The sequence below is a fragment of the Notothenia rossii genome (assembly GCF_949606895.1).
Source record: "Notothenia rossii genome assembly, chromosome: 6".
Taxonomy (NCBI): Eukaryota; Metazoa; Chordata; class Actinopteri; order Perciformes; family Nototheniidae; genus Notothenia; species Notothenia rossii.
In genome coordinates, this window is record NC_136909.1 from 21,610,276 (window position 1) to 21,631,609 (window position 21,334).

The window sequence follows — 21,334 nt, forward strand, 5'->3', positions numbered from 1 at the left end:
ACAAAACACAAACATTAAGAAATATATTAATTTAATGGTTTTGTGCCACTTTTTTATTAGTAAGTGCCAGTGTTGGGCAAGTTACTTTTTAAAAGTAACTAGTAATAGTTATAGTTACTGCCCTCAAAAAGTAACTAGTTACTTTATTAGTTACTAGATTATAAAAGTAACTAGTAACAAGTTACTTTACTTTACTTTAAAAATAATAACAATTAAAATACAAGTTTTTGTGTTGTTTTGTGGCACAGTAAGAGAAAATACAACTCCCCATCATTGTAGCAATTATCATTATGAAATGTAGTGGAACAATAAAACACAAAAGATATGTTTAGACATTGGTTGAGACGGTGGGGTCTTTGGCGACTAGTTTTATAGTCCCATGTACATTAGTTAGGTGCTTCAGGAGATCGGCTTTGCTGTTATTCGATGTGGACAATGCTTTCTGTCCTGCACACAGTTTACATTTTACCGTAAGATTTTTTGCGTCCTTTATCCCCACAAATTGAAATCAGTGGTTATATTTCCAAGTTGCAAATGGGCTGCTGCTCTTGTGTGTGTGTGTGTGTGTGTGTGTGTGTGTGTGTGTGTGTGTGTGTGTGTGTGTGTGTGTGTGTGTGTGTGTGTGTGTGTGTGTGTGTGTGTGTGTGTGTGTGTGTGTGTGTGTGTGTGTGTGTGTGTGTGTGTGTGTGTGTGTGTGTGTGTGTGTGTGTGTGTGTGTGTGTGTGTGTGTGTGTGTGTGTGTGTGTGTGTGTGTGTGTGTGTGTGTGTGTGTGTGTGTGTGTGTGTGTGTGCGTGCGCATTAGCAAGTGTTCGTGTGTGTGTATTTTCCCCATAAGGCAAGACCCGCCCAACTCTGTACATCACTGTATTCGCCTGTAAATTACATCCGCAGGGAGATTCGGTTCAGTTCCATCACATAATGGGAATAGGTAACTAGTAACGCTATTAGTTACCGCAAAAAGTAGTTGCGTTACAGTTAGTTCCACCACTGGTAAGTGCATTATAGACAACTTTAACTGACATTCGTAAATCCTCACAATTTCAGTAGCATGATACAAATATTACAGAGAAGCTAAAAAAACAACTAAATCTAATCCTTCTTTTATTTAAATAATAAAGAAGAAATCCCCCAAAACATGTTTACCAAGTATCTGTAAAGGATATACTTGTTTATTATAAATGTTACAAGGTTCAAAGTCATATAAAGCAGACGGGTTCCTAAATGTTATTTACTACATGACATTTTGCATCTCGTCCTTAAGAGGGCAGTACTGATTCACTGTACACTTTGGATAGTTTTTCAAAAGAAAGGATCTGGAGCCTCATGTTACTTTAATCCATCCGGATCCAACATAAGATGACATTGTTTTTTGTAGAAAATGCAAAAATGCTTACTTGTGATTAAAACATTCCCAAAAATGTTTATGAATTTTGAGAACTATTACATTTAAAGTCCTTAGCAGTTGTTTATATGACATACTTATGTGAATTATTAAATGGTTTTCTAGCATGTCAAAAGAATAATAATTAAAACACATTCCAACTGATTCAAACAGGAAGCCCTGGCTTAAAAAAATAAATAAACTACCAATCACCCCAAAGACTATCCCTGCCTTTTCACCACTAGAAACCTGATTCAATTCTGGATTAAATTTCAGAACAAATTCTTTGATTTCCTCTGTGTTGGCCAGTTTCCACGCCTTAGTCTGCCCTACTCTGACCCAGCTCTTCTCTCCTTCAGTCATGACCATAACCGTGTTTGTTGCCTGCATGCTGACAAGTGGAGGTTTGGGGAAAGGAGGCAGACGGACCGGAAGCAGCTCCCCACCTGTGAACAGGCCTGACTGGACACAGTAAAGAAGCTCGCAGCCGTCGCTCACTGATGCGAGGTGCTGGCTGAACTTAGGAGGGCAGCGATGTTGACCCCCTGCCAGTGGGTTGTTTGACTGACAACTGAAGAGACCTCCGAATGGCACGGAGTGGCTGGTGCCAGTTTCATATTCATGACTCACACAGATCACTTGGCCATCCGAGAGAAAATGTAATGGGATGAAGTTTGGGGGGCAGCTTTTGGCTTTGGTGAGGGGGTTCAGGAGAGAGGGGCTATATATGCCTCCAAACAGATACCCTGAGTTTTCTGGGGCCTTCCCGCTAACAGAGCACCAGTAAGTGTTGATGTGAGCAGAGCGAACGTGGTAATTGTCCTGACAAACTTGCCGATGGCAAGTAAAAATAAGTTTACACAAATAGCTTTGGTCACAGCAATCGTAGGTCTTGTAGCCCTGCTGCCTAACTTCTGATCTCAGTAAGGTGGGTGTGTAAGGTGAACGACAGGAAAAAATCCCCTGTGTCAGGATTTTTATGGGCCAGGGCATCACATAGTGGACCTGCGTCTGAGCTGTCTGTCATTAACACAATCTTGGTAGAGACCACCAAAACTGAGGTTTGTAGCAGGGCCCTCACATGATGCATCATCAATGTTGGCTTGGAAGTTAAAGTTCTTAGAGTTGACGTCGACACACCCGGGCCGCGTGTTGACCTTGTAGTATCGCTCTACGGCCTGACTCACTGCAATGGCCACTTTACCAACTGTAGGCTGAGGCAGATCAGGGAAGGTGTTGGTGTTTATAAAGTAGTGTAAGGGGAATCCAGACCGATCAATAGCAACCAGGTTGTTCCTGGTACTTTCCTGCCACTTCTGCAGAGTGATGCCAGGATAGAAAGGTGTGCCGCCACCATGGCTTTGGATAAGAGAGTACTGAATATTGGACTGATATGTTTGAAGTGAAGAGCTTTGGGTATTTTGGCTGCTTATGTCAAATTTGAGTTTGTCAAAAAAGTTTAGGCCTGCCTGCGCTTTGACATTGGAACTTTCTGACGAATTGCCCGACATATATATAGAACGGAGGTAGTCTTCCTGCACCAAAGTGGCCCCAGCGTCAACACTAGTGATAACATGGGTCCCATAGTCCAGCACCATCCTCTCTGAGAGGTAGTTAGTGTTTCTTGTTTGTTTATTTTCAATTGCATCGGCTATTTCTTTGGCTTGTTGAGCAAAACGTGCATCCAGAGGGAAATCAGGATATACCTTTAATGTGTAGATGAAGTTACGAACCTTTGAAGAAAAAGACAACGTATGAATATATTATAGTTTGTATTTACTTTAACTTATTCACTTACTATTTATATTCTTTACTTGATATTTAGGGGAAATCTGTCCAGAACTACAGTTGAAAATTGTCTCACACTTGTAGATTTACAGTAGGGTTTTTTTCTAAATCAAGCTAGCCATGATAGAAAAACACTTTGTAATGTAATATTTGTTTCATACACAATTGCTATCACAAATACATCTGCTTTTTTTGTATTTGTCCGAACCATGACAATAGAAACTTAATTGTATTCTGGTTGTTGTTGAAGAATCTTTGACCTGGTGAGTTTTCATCCTGTGGTTCTCTTTTGAGAATTTTCCATTTAGCACAGATATGAAAGACATTTTTGCATTAATGCTGTGAGATGTAGAGCCCTTCTGCTCCAGCCAGGAGCTGATGATCTCTGAGCTGGTCTCCACACCCGTCTCCTTGTAGGGGATGACAAACACCTCATCTGGGATTAGGTAGAGCCCGTCCTCGGTGGTTTGGCACTGGAAGTAGCTGATGTTCATGACTCGACCTGTATCCATGTTCCGGAGATTGTCCCAGCCTCCGCCCGGCAGCACCTCCAGTGCTGGGACAGAGAGGTTGGTGGTGGCATGGCATTCTCTGAGCCAGTTGGTGGGGCGGCCGATGGGGACTGCAGAGCAGACCTGAAGGAGAGAGAGAGCCAGGTGGATCGCTAATACCTTCATGGTGACTTTTTCCTAACGGATCAGACAACTGACTATAAGGTACAGCCAGGTTCCTCCTCTATGACGCCCTTTATCACATGACAAACATGTGTTAGAACCATTTCGGTGAAAATTACATTTTACTTTTGTTTGTAAGTGTGTCTTTTGGTTTTACCCCAAAGAATATTTAAGCGTGCTATTTAACAAACAAATTACAAAATGTGATTAAATCGGGATGTTCTTCCTAAGTTATTACCAAGCTTATTCTCAATTGAAATAAAACTTTACGGTTTAAAAAACACATACAAAATAAATGTTACAACAAGAGGCAATAACATATGTTTCATATACTGCAATTACTGTGATTTATGTTAAATAATTGTTCAGGTTATTTAAAGATGGGATTTCTCAGACCTTAGACTTTGAAAAATGTTTGCATTTCCAAATGGGTGATTTTTGGTACAGAATAGGAATAATAAAAATAATACAGGCACATTATTAACATCGAACAATGGAGAGAAAAAAAAACTCCCTGATATGCATATCAAGGAATTAAACTTATTTTCCATATGCCCTTAGGATCAGGCCATTTGTAAGTGTTACAATAAGGGAGTGTCTGGAACTCCCCTGAAAGTGAAATAAATGTGTCCAGGTAGACCATGTCACGAGATCAGCCTTCAGTATCAGCTTGATCAAAACAAAACATAGGCTTAACAACAGCAACCCAACTGACCTTAAAGGTACACTGCTTTGGTTGATAAATGCTCTGTTTCACATAGTTTAAATGCTTTTAAGGTAAAGTTATTTTATTCACGAAACCTTATTAAAGGGAACAGAAAGCAGACATGAAAACAAGATATCATTAAAAGGAAGTGGAAGTGTTTTTCACATGTTTGTGAACAGTCACATGAGTGAACTTCACTGTAAATGTCCTGGGAATGTCTGACATCAAGTCACCAGGCAATAGGAAAGCAAACAGCCAAGCCTGGAGGAAAGCAGTAATATGTATGAACCTAGAATCAGATAAATTAAATGCACTATTCATTTGGAGCAATATGAGGAACTCAATACATATTCAGTTGTATATAACCTAGGAAACCTAGCTATGTATTAAAGTTATTTGTCATTGGCTTAAAATGTGACATGGTATAAATCAATAATGTTCATATTAATCTGATCTCACCCCCACGTACCACTTCTGGCAATACATCTTAAGACTGAGAGGATTACAAAACAAAACAAAAACTACACCCTATAAAGTATAACCTAAATAAAAAACCGTGATTTTCTTGAGTTTATCATATACATCAATACCAATTTAAATATAACTGCAAGAAATTCAGTTTTTAATACTGTAAAATACATCTCAGTTCCCAACTTGTTGACATGTTATTTTGGTTAGTTTGTACTAACTATTTGTTGAACTGAACTGTTGTTTGAACATTATTCTTTACATTTACATTTCTTTGTTTTAGTAACTCCAGTCCTGACCAACGTATACTGCAGTGCCCACTGCAATAACACTGTACAATAAATCACCTCTGGCTGGAAGAGAACTCTCTGCTTCATAGTTTCTCTTGGAATAAAACCACATTTTACATTTATATAATCTGTTCCATATATAATATTAATATTCCATCTGTCATATATTTATATATATATATATATATATATATATGTATATATATATATATATATAATACCTTGTTAAATTCAACATGAATATTTTCTACTTTGTTGTTTATTTCTAGTCTTTTTATTTTAATTGTGCAATACCTTGTCTTTTTATGCTGCTGTAACACAAACATTTCCCAAATTCGGATCAATTAAGTACCATCTTATCTTATCTTATTTAGAGAATTAAGGGTTTTTCTTACCTTAAAAGACAGACCGTGCATAAAACAAAAAACGAAGTGTGCCACTTTTATTAGTAGTGAAGTGCAGTGTAAACAAGTTTAACTGACATTTATGAATACTTACAATTTCAATAGCATGATACGAAAGTTAAGTACAGTACATAATAAATCCTATATCTAATATTCCTTTTATTTATATATTGGATAAAAAAGGCCGTTAGATTATCTTGAAAAATTATCTGTTAAAAAATATGTATAGACAACATGTTTTATAAATGGTACAACAATGAAAAACATTTTACAAAGCATACAGCTTCCTAAATGGGGTTTTAAAATGTTTATATATTACATGCGTCTCGTCCCTTTTGAGGGCAGTTTTGAATCATTGTAAAAAGGATGAAAGTGATACCTGAGGTGAGAACTGAAAAGAAAGTAAAAAAAGAAAGTCACACCAAATTTCCCTTGCTTGTCATTCAAGCCTTTAACGTGTGTTTATCTCAAGCCTCCTGCTGTGTGTCCCTCTCTCCTTCAGCACTATTAATCTCACTATGTATTTCCTCATAACCTCTAGCTGTCCCACGCCCAGACAGCCTCCTCCTTTTCCTCACAAGAACAACTGCCACTATCCCCAGCACCATCATACCAATAACCCCAAAGACTATCCCTGCCTTTTCACCACCAGAAACCTGATTCAATTCTGGATTAAATTTCAGAACAAATTCTTTGATTTCCTCTGTGTTGGCCAGTTTCCACGCCTTAGTCTGCCCTACTCTGACCCAGCTCTTCTCTCCTTCAGTCATGACCATAACCGTGTTTGTTGCCTGCATGCTGACAAGTGGAGGTTTGGTGAAAGGAGGCAGACGGACCGGAAGCAGCTCCCCACCTGTGAACAGGCCTGACTGGACACAGTAAAGAATCTCGCAGCCGTCGCTCACTGATGCGAGGTGCTGGCTGAACTTAGGAGGGCAGCGATGTTGACCCCCTGCCAGTGGGTTGTTTGACTGACAACTGAAGAGACCTCCGAATGGCACGGAGTGGCTGGTGCCAGTTTCATATTCATGACTCACACAGATCACTTGGCCATCCGAGAGAACATTTAATGGGATGAAGTTTGGGGGGCAGCTTTTGGCTTTGGTGAGGGGGTTCAGGAGAGAGGGGCTATATATGCCTCCAAACAGATACCCTGAGTTTTCTGGGGCCTTCCCGCTAACAGAGCACCAGTAAGTGTTGATGCGAGCAGAGCGAACGTGGTAATTGTCCTGACAAACTTGCCGATGGCAAGTCATAACCAACCAACATCTATGGCTTTGTTCATAGCAATCGTAGGTCTTGTAATCCTGCTGCCTAACTTCTGATCTCAGTAAGGTGGGTGTGTAAGGTGAACGACAGGAGAAATCCCCTGTGTCAGGGTTTTTATGGGCCAGGGCATCACATAGTGGACCTGCGTCTGAGCTGAGATGAACACACTCTTGGTAGACACCTCCAAAACTGAGGTTTGTAGCAGGGCCCTCACATGATGCATCATCAATGTTGGCTTGGAAGTTAAAGTTCTTAGAGTTGACGTCGACACACCCGGGCCGCGTGTTGACCTTGAAGTATCGCTCTACGGCCTGACTCACTGCAATGGCCACTTTACCAACTGTAGGCTGAGGCAGATCAGGGAAGGTGTTGGTGTTTATAAAGTAGTGTAAGGGGAATCCAGACCGATCAATAGCAACCAGGTTGTTCCTGGTACTTTCCTGCCACTTCTGCAGAGTGATGCCAGGATAGAAAGGTGTGCCGCCACCATGGCTTTGGATAAGAGAGTACTGAATATTGGACTGATATGTTTGAAGTGAAGAGCTTTGCTGGGTATTTTGGCTGCTTATGTCAAATTTGAGTTTGTCAAAAAAGTTTAAGCCCGCCTGCGCTTTGACATTGGAACTTTCGGACAAATTGTCTGACACATATGAAGAACTGAGGTAGTCTTCCTGTACCAAAGTGGCCCCAGCGTCAACACTAGTGATAACATGGGTCCCATAGTCCAGCACCATCCTCTCTGAGAGGTAGTCTGCGTTTCTTGTTTGGTTGTTTTCAATTGCATCGGCTATTTCTTTGGCTTGTTGAGCAAAACGTGCATCCAGAGTGAAGTCAGGATAAACCTTTACTGTGTAGATGAAGTTACGAACCTTTGAAGAAAAAGACAACTTGTTAAGTTGGTATTTATTTCAACTTATTCAATTGCTATTCATATTTTTGAGAGGTAACATTTGTAAAAATCTGTCCAGAACTACACTTGCAGATTTTAAGTAATGTTTTAAAAAAAAGAAATTCTATGATGGTGAAATAATTTTAATATCTGTTTCATTCACAACTGCCGCCGTAACATCTAGTACTTTTTATTCAACTAAATAAAACCATGACGATAGAAACTTACTTGCACTCTGGTTGTTGTTGAAGAATCTTTGACCTGGTGGGTTTTCATCCTTTGGTTCTCTTTTGAGAATTTTCCATTTAGCGCAGATAGGAAAGATATGTCCGCATTAATGCTGTGAGATGTAGTGCCCTTCTGCTCCAGCCAGGAGCTGATGATCTCTGAGCTGGTCTCCACACCCGTCTCCTTGTAGGGGATGACAAACACCTCATCTGGGATTAAGTAGAACCCGTCCTCGGTGGTTTGGCACTGGAAGTAGCTGATGTTCATGACTCGACCTGTATCCATGTTTCGGAGATTGTCCCAGCCTCCCCCCGGCAGCACCTCCAGTGCTGGGACAGAGAGGTTGGTGGTGGCACGGCATTCTCTGAGCCAGTTGGTGGGGCGGCCGATGGGGACTGCAGAGCAGACCTGAAGGAGAGAGAGAGCCAGGAGGCTCGCTGATACCTTCATGCTGACTGGGTCCTAACGGGTCAGACAACTGACTATAAGGTACAGCCAGGTTCCTCATATCTGACACCCTTTATCACATGACAAACAGGAACTTTGTTTTAAAAACTGATGGGGAGGGTGCTGGCTTTACTTTCGTTTGCAGGTCTGCTTTAAAAATTTCGCTTTTTAATAGAAAAAATAGCCAAAATGTTATAAAAACTGAATTCTCTTCTTACATTTTTACCAAGCTTATTCTCTTTCCCAGTAAAGTAACTTTCCGTATAAAAAACATTTTAAAATTCACAACAGTATTCGGCTTTCACGGTTATCTTATTTTCTTTACAGATTTCCTCTTTTTAAATGGACCAAAAAGGAGATATGAAAAACAAAAATTAAAAGGAAGTGGCAATGTTTTTTGACATGTTTGTCACATGAGGGGAAATGTCCTTAGAATTTCCAAGTCTGAGTCACAAGTCTGAGCCTAGGTTAAAAGGAAAAACAGTACATAGGAATAAACCAAACATCAGATAACAATAAATGCACTATTCATTTGGAGCAATATAGTAAAATAAAAAGATTCTGTTCCATATTAAGTAGGAAACTTCAATATGTTCTAAATGTCTTTAATATTCGCCTAATATGTGACATGTTATAAATCAATGTCACACTTCTGTGACACAACCCCTACCACGCACCACCTCTGGAAATTCATGCTTGTCACGATCGTTCTGTGTTTTGTTTTGTCTTGTCTTTTTTTGTCTTTGGTTTCCTGTTTTATTTTTGAAAAGTGTTCACCCCCTGTCTTGCCTGTTGTTTTCTGTCTGTGTTCCCTCCTGTCTGATTACCCGATTGTGTTCACCTTGTGCCCCTGTGTTTTCTCCTCCCTCCTCACCTGTCTCTTGTTTCTTTGATTAGTCTTGTGTGTATTTAAGTTCTGTTTTTTCTGTCAATCATTGTTAATTCCTTGTTTGTCTTGACTGTGTTCACGGGGAAGTGTTCTGTTTGTTCTAGTTAACCTTTAAATAAAGGTATTATCTGTGAAATCTGCATTTGGGTCCTGCCTGCTTCACTCACCCTGACAATGTTAAGACTAAGAGGAATACAAAACAAAATAAACTACACACTATATATAAAAAAATACTCTTGGCAGTGAAAAAAATGATTACAAATATTAAAATACCAATGCAAGTCAAATGTAAGAGATCCTGTTTTAAAACGTGTTTACATGACATTTGTATTAGTACGTAATAATTATTTGTTGTATACTACACAGTTTATTATCCTACTGCTTTGATGTTTTCAATTGAGAGCAAATTTATATTTTAGTGTTCATAATAGCCAAACTCATATATGTGCTCGTTTAGATAATCAGTGTTTTTCTATTAATCATCTTCAAAACATTTTCATCTTTCAACCTTAATTTCAATGTGTATATATATATATATTTTTTAATTTATTTATCGCACAATATCATTTAATTTGACGGATTCTGTACAGATTTTTTCAGATGTTCTACGGTTACCACATTCTTCTTGTTACAGTAAGTATAACACTAATGAAAACTGACCTGAGGTGAACCTTGCCAGGCCTTCCCTGCTTCCTCTGCAGAGAATAAATAATTACTGAGTCTGACCAGTAGATGGCAACACAAGCCATAAAGCTGCTCAACTCTACAGCTGTGCGAGTCACCACATTGCACACAACATGTATTACACTTGATCTACTACTTCATCAGTACTTTATATCAAAACGGCAATGAGTTAGCTGAACACCATCCATCTGCTAATCTGTAATTGTCCTCATTAGGCCCAACTCAATCAAAGAGAGTAATCACTCTTTCATGTGATGCCTAAATCCTAAATTATTTTTATAAAGATGACTACGGTACTGTTATGGTTATACTCAACCGCGGGACTGGGTAATCTCTTCTCCCGCGGTGAACCCTGGCTGGCATCATGTGTTTTTTTCTGCAGGAGATAAGAAAGACTCGAACACGACTTGTCATGCTCAGGGCGGCCCTTGGCATAGGCAGTATCTATATATATATATGGTTATTGCAGCTGATCAGGAGTTACTAAAACAAAGAAATGTAAATATAAAGAATAATGTTGAAACAACAGTTCAGTTCAACAAATAGTTAGTACAAACTAACCAAAATAACATGTCAACAAGTTGGGAACTGATATATTTAAACTATGGCGCACCCCCCACCCCCAAAATCATGTTGAACTGACCCAGCCCCAGTAAAAACCAGAGGTTTATGTGAAAAAGTTCTTTTTTTTAAATAATGGTTTTAGTATGCAATTATAGGTTTTAATTTTGTATTTGTGTTCATTTAAAATAAATCAAACTCCCAAAAAACGTATAGCTACAGCTTTTATTAACATTGGAATTTACTGTGTAAGCGGCCACAGTTTTAATCAATATATAACGTAAAAAAAGTACAAAAACCATATTTTTAAAATAAAATAAAAAGAGTTTCCCCTGTGTATAGTAAACATATTGCTGTATGAATGTGTGTTGGAGATGGACTTCAGCCAGAACCAGACTTATCACTCTGTTAGGAGTGACCGAAAAACAAATTTAAGATTCCTTTCCCGGGTCTTTTTGAACTTTTTCCCTCTTTATGAAATGGCAAGTGAATGATACATTCACATTCATTATATTTTAAGGCAGTTTCTTTATTTGCCAGCTTGTCGTTTGATAACTACTTTAAACACTTATGATGCGGCAAATAAAACGATAATCATTCCATAATAACCTATCAGCAGAAATATTCTTTGCATATAAATCATAAACTCTAAATAGATTAATTATTTAAGTGCAAAGGAAACAATGGCAATATATATATATATATTAATCTGACTGCATTTTTCAGTCTTAGACAATTTTTGGTATATCACATCATAATAGTTTTGATAAATATAGTGTTGAGGACTATTTGAAATGCCTCTATGCTTGCGTTTCGGGTCAAAAGTGACGAGTGATTTTGTTTTTGATCATAAATATTGTGTTTTTCATCCAATTGCCTCAAGACCTCCACACTAGGCCTCTGAATATATACAATTGATGATCACCACTTGCATTGATTTTTTTTAGTGATTTATTCAACAGTGAAACACATGTTTTCGGTCAGAATTGACCGCCATAGGAAACGAATGGCTTTGAGTGTATTATGTTGATCCTGCAGATGGAAAACATCTCCACACACACACACACACGCACGCCACACGCACACACGCACACACGCACACACACACACACACACACTTCTTGTGCTTATGTCCCCCCACACCTTCCAGACAAAACGACACTCTGAAAACAAATGCCTTGGCTCAACAAAGAAAATCAACGCAACAGTTTGCATCGATGTTTATTGAGTTAAGACAACTTCTAATGAAATTGTCTTAAAGCAACAAAGTTATTTGAGTTAGGGGAGAAGGCTTTTCCTCTACAATCGGAGGTGTTTTTAATTACCACTTACTTAATAATTGGTAGCATAAACACAAGTTTTGAAGTTGATTACTCAAAAGATTAAGTTGTTCCGACTAGTTCTCATTCATAACACTCCGTTCGATGTCTCACTATGAGATGCGCCTCAACGGGTATGCAAACAGAAGCATCAATCTCATTACGCCAATCCTGATTGGCTGGTGATCTTGACGTCTACGTCAGGGAATCCACCCACCCTATAAGTAGCTTGCGCTACGACGCAGCGTCATTCAAAGACCTCTTCTCGCTTCAGAGCACATCTCGAATTATCAGTAGCCGGGCTAGCTTAACGGTCCACAGAGTGAACCCAAAGCTAACATTCGGTCGACGGGCGCTTGCCGGTTACTTTTTTGCTTTGCAAGAAGACTGAACAATATTAACACACCAGTTAATATTGTAATCTTCCACGCCGTTTCTTTCTTTCGAAATTACGGTAAGGTTTGATTTTTTCTTCAAGCTAGTAACATACCTGTTGCTAATTTTTCTTCCCTCCACACCGACACCACGGTAGCGAGGACGTTCGCTTTTCTCTCTCACACCAGAGGAGACGGAGATAAAAACAAAAGGTATTAACAGACCAGTTAATATTCTTTAAAGAATAAAATCTACACCGTCGCTTTTTCCTTTCGGATTAACGACAAGGTTGCATTTTTTTCTCAGTAACGTACCTGTTACTAGCGTGTACACTCCACGCCGACACCCCGGCGAACAAAGATGGACCCTTCTCTCCCTCACACCAGAGGAGTCAGGGACTCAGAGGCTCGGCTATGCGGCTGCGGGTTTAAGATCTCAGGCACAGACTCACACCATGTCTGCTCGTCCTGCCTCGGGCTGGAACACGCCCAGGAGGCTATCGATAACCCCGGCTGGTGTGGGCATTGTGCCCGCTTCACTATTAAGAGCCTCCGCCGACGGCTAGCACGCCAAGCTAGCTTGTCGGGACAGGACCCCCTCATGTCCGCTGATTCGCCGGCCGGCAATCAAGACATGGTGGCGTCCGCCGCAGAGATTGAGCCCCGCGCTGTGTCAGGCTGGGGCTCAATAACAGCGGCAGCCGCTGAACTGGAGCCCCGCGCCGTGTCAGGCTGGGGTCCGGTGGCTGCAAGAGCCGCGAGAGCGGAGCCCTGCGCTGTGTCAAGCTGGGGCTCCCAACTGGACCTCACCATGGGTCCACCCGCGGAGGATGTCCTGGAGTTGGACTATATGGTGAAAGAAGAGGATGCCTCTGAGTTCCTCCTGTCCGACTCGGATGAGCACGAGGATGACATCTTCGTTTCATCGGCTCAGGCTGCAAAGCCAGGAGCGATGTCCGCTCTCCCGGGCGAAAGCACACCAGCTTCGCCCTGCCTAAGTATGGACTTGCAAGTGGCCAAGGAGACCTCCAGATCTCGCTACAAGGGGAAGCAATTGCCCCAAGCAGCGAGGACGAAGAGGCAGCTCCTTCCAGTCTTTCCGGAGATGTCGGTCTCGTGGAGAGACCGCCCTTTCAGCAACAAGGCCCCAATCCAGGGTGCCTCCTCCCTGGACTGTGACGGTATGGAGAGGCTCGGCCTGCTCCGCATGCTGCCCATGGAACCGCTGGTGGCAGCCCACCTCCAACCGAGGCTGGCTTCGACACCGAGCAGGAACCCCACGCTACCGGCAAAGGCAGACCGTTTTCAGTCAGCGATGACCGAACGGGCCTATAAAGCCGCAGCTTTGTCCGCCAGGGCACTCAACGTCTCCTCGCTGCTGACCGCCTACCAGGCGGAGCTCTGCGAAGACTTGTCGAGCAAACCTGAGCCTACCGTGGGGGACGAGATTGCAGCGATCACGGACATTTGCCTCCGTGTGCAGCGCTGTGCAGTCCAAGCCATGGGCAAAGCACTGGGAATTATGGTGGTACAGGAGAGAGCCAGGTGGCTCAACCTGACGAACCTTCCAGACCGGGAAAAAGAGGATGTTCTGGACATGCCTATTGTTCCCGATGGCATATTTGGCTCCGCTCTAGCTTCGATGCAGCTGAGATGCGAATCAAAAAAGAAGGAAGACGAGCCTCTCCAGCTCTGTCTCTCACGAAGGGTCCAGGCGCCACCTTCAACGGTCCCGCGGCAGGCCTTCACTCAAGCTGCCTCACGTCCTGCCCGGTTCAAGATACCGAAACAGCAGAGACCACAGCCCGCCCGGGTCCCCAGCCCAGGTACGAGGCGAGGGTGAGCTGGCTAAGAAGATCTCCGGTTCAGGCAGCTGCCGCTCAGGCACAGCCGACCCAGATTTTCAGCCACCAGGCGAGGAAGAAGAAGCGGGCGGCCTGACAGCCTCCTCTCCTCTCCTCGACGAGAGAGCTGGAAGTTCCCTGTTCCCCAGCTCCAGAACACGTTCCAGTGTTAGATGCTCATATGTTTTCGGGGTGCCATCATGCCCCCATCTTCCCGCCGCCTCGAGTGATGCCAGAACGTCATCCTCAAGTTCGCGCCATAAGGGAAATGGACTTAACATCAAAGACAGCAAGTTCCGCTGCCTGTTTAAGTCACACAAACACATGTCATCATTATTGTTTCCTAATAAATCATTTTCCACTGTCGTTTCCAGGCTTGAAGCCAAGATCAATAAAAATGAAAAGAAAAACAATAAAAACAATAAACAGTCTGTCGTCTACCCCTCTTTTGAGAGCGGCTACGTCCTCTCTCAAAAGGCGGACATTAGACGGGATTGTGAAGGCACCACCGCCACGCGCATGCGCAGTGTCGGCCGGGGTTGTCAACCTGGGGTACCACCGTGTTCAGACACTAGAGGGCCCCCATAACACAACAAATAAAGACAGCAGACGACAGAGATGTGACATCTCCGCTCGCTTAAAGAAGCGAAAAGTGGAGGATGCTCACAGATTCTGCTTGGGTTTTCAAGACAGTAACACGGGGCTACAGGCTCCAATTCGCTGTCACCCCCCCTCGCTTCTCGGGCATTCTGTATTCACAAGACCGGGGAGAGTCGGCCCATATTCTAGAGCAAGAGATTTTCTCGCTACTAGAAAAGAAGGCTATATCGATAATACCCGCCTAACAGAGTCAGAGCGGCTTTTATTCCAAGTATTTCCTCGTTCCCAAACGGGGAGGGAACGGAATTCGGCCTATAGGCCTACTAGATTTGAGAGCTCTGAACAAATATCTCAAAAGATACAAATTCAGAATGCTCACTCACACATCTCTTTTGCGTCTCGTGCGCCAGAACGACTGGTTCACATCAGTCGACCTGAAAGATGCGTATTTCCACATCCCAGTATATTACCCACACAGGAAATATCTGAGGTTCGCCTTTCAGGGTGTCTGTTACGAGTACAGAGTCCTTCCCTTCGGTCTGTCTCTCAGCCCGCGAGTGTTTGTACGGTTTACGGAAGCCGCGATAGCCCCGTTAAGACAACAGGGTATTCGCTTGGCAACCTATCTGGACGACTGGCTGCTTCTCGCACAGTCGGAGCAAGAGGCTATTACGCAGACGAATGTCCTCGTAAAACACCTGCTCGATCCGGGTTTTGTAATAAACACAGAAAAGAGCATGTTGTCCCCAGCCCAGACTGTACTCTTCCTGGGCCTACACCTGAATTCGGTGCCCTTTACAGCCCGCCTGTCAGCAGAAAGAGTGAAAGCATTCAGAGCTTGCCTCGCTCATTTCCGGCTACGCAAATATGTTCTCTTCAGATCATGTCTGCGGTTACTGGGGCTCATGGCGTCAGCCATCCTGGTGGTACGACTAGGACGCTTACACATGAGGGAGTTTCAGCGCTGGGTAGCTGCCCTCAGACTGTACCCCGCGCGTCATGGCGCGCGGAGAGTGATGGTCACTATGAAATGCGTAATGGCACTGCGCCACTGGCTACACCCGACTTTTCTGCATGTCTGACGGGCTGGGGGGGTATATACGAAGGTCGACCTGTGAGGGGTCTCTGGAGCAGAGACCTCCAACGGTCACACATAAATTATCTGGAGCTTTTAGCGGTGTTCCTCACCCTAAAACGCTTTCTGCCTTTTCTCAGAGGACATCATGTCCTCGTGAGGACAGACAATACGACCACAATATCGTATATAAACCGCCAAGGGGGTTTGCGTTCTCTCCAGTTACATATGCTGGCACGCAAACTGATCTTATGGAGCTGCGGACGTCTCCTCTCTCTGAGAGCGACGCACGTACCAGGAGTGATGAACCTCGGGGCAGATCTGCTGTCTAGAGGTGCACCACTATATGCAGACTGGACTCTACATGCAATGGTTGTGAGTCAGCTGTGGGTGCGTTACGGCCGAGCCGCGGTAGATCTGTTCGCATCAAAAGAAAATGCTCAATGTCAGCTGCGATTTAAACGCACCGTTAGGCGTGGACGCGCTCGCGCACGTTTGGCCTCCGGTCCTTCTGTACGCGTTCCCACCCCTGGCTCTGATACCCCCAACTCTGGCCAGAGTGAGAGAACAACGCCACACACTGATCCTGATAGCTCCGCACTGACCTGCAATGTACTGGCTGGCGGAGATATATCAGCTGCTGTGCGGGCAGCCGTGGCAGCTCCCACTACGCAGGGACATACTGTGTCAGGCGGGGGGGACAATCTTTCACCCACACCCAGAGCGCTTGGCACTATGGGCCTGGCCCGTGAGTGGTACAATCTGAATACAGTGGGGCTCCCTCAGAAGGTGATAAACACTATTCAGAGTGCAAGAGCTTCCTCCACCAGATCCCTGTATGACTGTAAGTGGAGGGTGTTTGAGGAGTGGTGCCTTCAAAAAGGGACACATCTCTTTTCAATGTCCTGTTGGGGTGATTTTATCATTTTTACAGGACCTAATTGATAAACACAGAGCTTTCTCTACGATCAAAGTGTACCTGGCTGCTATTGCTGCATGCCATGTGGGCTTTGAGGGAAAGACGGCTAGCCAACATCCTTTGGTCTGCCCTTTTATGAAAGGGGCTCGCAGGCTCCTCCCTGTTTTCCAGGTCACAGGTGCCCTTATGGGACTTGGCAGTGGTTTTATATGGGCTCACTCGACCTCCATTTGAACCCCTGGAAGAAGCTGACATGAAACACCTGTCACTGAAGACAGCTGTTACTGGCTCTAGCATCTGCCAAGCGAGTCAGTGACATTCATGCGCTCTCTGTACATCCTTCATGCACTCAGTTTGCTCCGGGGCAAACGAGAGTGTTGCTGAAGCCCAACGCTGCCTTTATACCTAAGGTGGTTGGCTCATGTATCCCCATTGACATTGTGGCATTTCCTCCGCCGCTGTGTTCCTCTGAGGAACAGCGGCCGAATTTGCTGTGTCCAGTTTGTGCTTTACGCACCTATATGGACAGGTCAAAAGAGTTTTGTTGCAATGACCAACTCTTTATATCCTTGGCTAACCCTCAGAAGGGCAAGCCTGTTACCAGGCAACGGCTCTCCCACCGGATTGTGGAAGCGATTGCTCTGGCTTATACGAGTCAGGGTTTGCAGGCACCAACGGGCCTGCGTGCTCATTCTACTCGTGGACTGGCTACATCCTGGGCTTTGTTCAAGGGTGTTTCCATCCAAGACATTTGTGCAGCAGCGAGCTGGTCCTCACAGCTCACTTTTGTCCGCTTTTACAGGCTAGATGTCTGCTCCAAGTGTGGCCCGCGCAGTGCTGGGCCCCGTGTTGAGACAGGGTTCTACCTGTTAAGTTCTGGTTGTTTTGGTGATTTTCAAGATAAGCATGTCTAGCAATACGGGAATTTCAATATCCCATAGTGAGACATCGAACGGAGTGTTATGAAGGAGAACTATAGGTTACTTACGTAACCCCAGTTCTCAGAGTAACATGAAGTGAGATGTTTCACCAGACGGCCCTTCTTGCTAAGGCGAAGCGAGTAGAGGTGCTTATTTTGAATGACGCTGCGTCGTAGCGCAAGCTACTTATAGGGTGGGTGGATTCCCTAACGTAGATGTCAAGATCACCAGCCAATCAGGATTGGCGTAATGAGATTGATGCTTCTGTTTGCATACGCGTTGAGGCGCATCCCATAGTGAGACATCTCACTTCATGTTACTCTGAGAACTGGGTTTACGTAAGTAACCTATAGTTTTACCACATGATGTAAAAGGAATTTTAAGTTGTATGTACTAAATTACCATCATTCGGGATACAAGTTTTTAAGTTGATTACTCCAAAAATTAAGTTGTTCCAACTTGTTTTACCGTATGATTTAAAAGGAATTTTAAGTTTTTGAAGCACATTAAATAATAGGTTTGCGCATAAGAGATAATGAATTAGTTAATTGCATTATTTTTCAAACTGTCACTCTTAGCGAATTCAGAGCCATTATTACCAGCTGCTAAAGCAACATTACATTACATTACATTACATTACATTGCATTTAGCTGACGCTTTTATCCAAAGCGACTTACAATAAGTGCATTCGACCAGGAAGATACAACCTTTAAGAAAACAGAATCATATAAGTACATCAGGTTTCATAGAGCCAAACATTTCAAGTGCTACTCAACTGGCATTTAGAAAGCCAGCCCTTTATTAGTATATAAGTGCTTTGTTAGTAATTCTATCGCTCGAAGTGGAGTCTAAAGAGATGAGTTTTCAGTTTGCGTCGGAAGATGTGTAAGCTATCTGCTGTCCTGATTTCAATGGGGAGCTCATTCCACCATTTTGGAGCCAGGATAGCAAACCCACGTGTTTTTGCTGACGGGAACTTGGGTCCCCCTCGCAGTGCGGGTGCAGCGAGCTGTTTGGCTGATGCAGAGCGGAGTGCACGTGCTGGGGTGTACGGTTTAACCATGTCCTGGATGTAGGAAGGGCCAGATCCATTCGCAGCATGGTACGCAAGTACCAGTGTCTTGAAGTGGATTCTAGCAGTTACTGGAAGCCAGTGAAGGGAGCGGAGGAGCGGTGTGGTGTGGGAGAATTTGGGAAGGTTGAAGACCAGACGAGCCGCTGCATTCTGGATGAGCTGCAGAGGTCGGATGGCACATGCAGGTAGACCAGCCAGGAGGGAGTTGCAGTAGTCTAGGCGTGAGATGACGAGAGCCTGGACCAGAATCTGCGCTGATGTCTGGGTCAGCTGGGGACGTATCCTCCTGATGTTGTAAAGCGTGTATCTGCAGCAGCGGGTTGTAGCAGCGATGTTTGCAGTGAAGGACAGTTTGTTATCTAGGACCACACCCAGATTCCTTGCAGTCTGAGTCGGGGAAAAACGCTGGTATTGTTTTCCCCTATTGAGTCTGCATGTGTGTGTCATCATGGCAATATGGTCCTGAAGACACACAGAGGTGCTTTTGAGTACTTTGCCTAGTGTTTAAATGCATGTGGACAGATTTTGTCAATCACAACCGTGCAAGTTTTAGTGTATCTTCTCATCTTTTTTGCAGGTTCCATACAATATTTGAACTGGTTAAGTGAAGAGAAGAAGCCACTTTTCAAATTGTACACAATCCTTTTCCCATGCCATTGCTGTCAACACCTATCCATGCTGAACGTTGCTAAGATATTATTGATTGGGGTGTGGCCAAAAGTGCAATATGCTTCAAAATGTAACTGACAGAGAGCAGTGCTTTTGTCCTGTGTCCACTGTGCCTGTGGATTTTATTTTATTTCAAGATTTTTAATTGCGTCGCTAAACTCCTTGAAAAGGTCCTCTTCCTTTTCTCCAAGGTACACGACAAGGCAGTGGATGGCTATAGCTCTCTGCGTACTTCAATTGTATTGTGCTATTTTTGAAAAAGGAAAAAAAGAGAAATTACCTAAATGAATATGTTCTGAATGGGTGACTGCCAACAACTTGCATTTCAATGACAACTCTAAATAACGATCCTACCTCAAGAAGCATGTCCTTGATCTGCTTCACCGAGATTCATTTTTAATAAAAAGCGATATCACAATAGTAACCAAAGTATTTTTACTCTCACAGTAGCCTCAACTTACTTCTTTGTATCCTCTCACATAACTATTCACAGTTCAAAGGCTGCTAATTTTGGTCAAACAGCAATTTGCCTATACAGTTCAACTAAGGCTATCTACTGTATTTGAATAACAAAAGATGACACTCACCTTAAAATGTCCTTTGTATATTTCTATTTTTCTTAACTGTCGGAACTTGTCCAGGCATGTTAAGTGGGAGTGGACTTGAAATCCTTAACTCAAGGTGTAGAACAATTAAGTTATCAAGCCAATTGCATTACTTACTACAACTTGAATTTTGTTTTAATTCAAGTAACGCAGAAATCAGAGTTCAAATTAGACACAATATTAAGTTGTAATGTAATTACCAACATGAATACGTCAACACAACTTATAAATTAATGTTTGCAACTTAAAATGTTTATCTAAATCAATTAACTCACATTTTTATCTTGCAACCATGCATTTAATTAAGTGGAGTTGAAAGGTCGCCTGAATTCGTTTTTAGAGTGAATGTACTCTTAAGTTATGGGAACCTCTCACTTTCTCACGCTGTATGATACAATGTATCACAGGTGCGAGCTCTGTGCCCCTCGAGAAAGAAAAACCTCTCACCTTCCTGCAGTAAATGCCCTTCCATTACTGTCTCTCATGCAGTTATATTTGTGTCTTGCTCACATTTGACTCATTGACACAATGAGTAGGCGACCGATTAGGCGATTTTCTGTCAGAGAGGCTCTGGACAAATGTTTTTAACCAGATGAAGAGGAGATTGAACCAGAGGAAGATGTCTCAGAAATGGAAGACAACAGCGATCCAGACTATGAGCCTGAACAACAATCAACAGACCAGGAAGAGGCCCCTGAGGGAGAGGCCCCTGAGGGAGAGGAGCCCTGAATATTTATTTTTCTCTAAATGTTCATTGAGGAAAACAGTATCAGTGTCTTATTTTATATTCATCACAGTGAATCCTGAACTTGATGGGCCCACCGGTGGGTCCGGACCATATACTGTAGTTGAAAGTACACAATGAAACACTGATTGGCTTGTATCAAATCAATAGTTGAGCAGGTCTCCCTTGAACAAGAGATCAATGATCTCAATGGGATACACCTGGATAAATAAAAGTTTGAAATGAAATGAATACATCCCATACATCATTGGAACGGGAAGAATCAGCTACACCAACTAAAGCATTTCCATCTCCAGTAAACACAGCCTACATGGCAAGCATTTTTATAATATACAGTAATGTACAGTAAGCACTATCTTTGAACCTACTGCAAAATTAAAACATGAAATTGACCCCTGGTGTCATTCTGTCTGTTACCCCTTGATTGCTTTGACTGTTCAAATGAGATGTCAACCAATCAAATTGGATAAGGGGTTCCAGAGATATCACTGCAAAACACACCTTTCAAT

General features: G+C 43.0%; 2 protein-coding genes across 2 annotated transcripts; both read right to left on the minus strand.

The window, feature by feature from the left end:
* Positions 1–1,126: 1,126 nt before the first annotated feature.
* On the minus strand, positions 1,127–5,607 carry LOC307045288 (macrophage-expressed gene 1 protein-like). Its single transcript, XM_079690834.1, is given in 4 exon segments — positions 1,127–2,339; positions 2,341–2,410; positions 2,412–3,115; positions 3,398–5,607. Coding segments are annotated over 4 exon segments (2,172 nt in total). The 5' UTR covers positions 3,848–5,607; the 3' UTR covers positions 1,127–1,391.
* Positions 5,608–5,737: 130 nt separating this feature from the next.
* Positions 5,738–8,606, minus strand: LOC307045287 (macrophage-expressed gene 1 protein-like). The gene is made up of 2 exons (XM_079690833.1): positions 8,099–8,606; positions 5,738–7,850 (listed from the first exon to the last, which is right to left on the minus strand). Exons 1-2 carry the CDS (start codon positions 8,546–8,548, stop codon positions 6,180–6,182), a joined length of 2,121 nt encoding a protein of 706 aa, XP_079546959.1. The 5' UTR covers positions 8,549–8,606; the 3' UTR covers positions 5,738–6,179.
* Positions 8,607–21,334: the final 12,728 nt, after the last annotated feature.

Bases quoted from the DNA above. Each gene is read 5' to 3' on its own strand.
- LOC307045287 (XM_079690833.1), bottom strand. From the start codon at position 8,548: ATGAAGGTATCAGCGAGCCTCCTGGCTCTCTCTCTCCTTCAGGTCTGC. The intron at 7,851-8,098 runs GTAAGTTTCTAT...TTTTCTTCAAAG, and splicing joins CAACAACAACCAGAGTGCAA to GTTCGTAACTTCATCTACAC.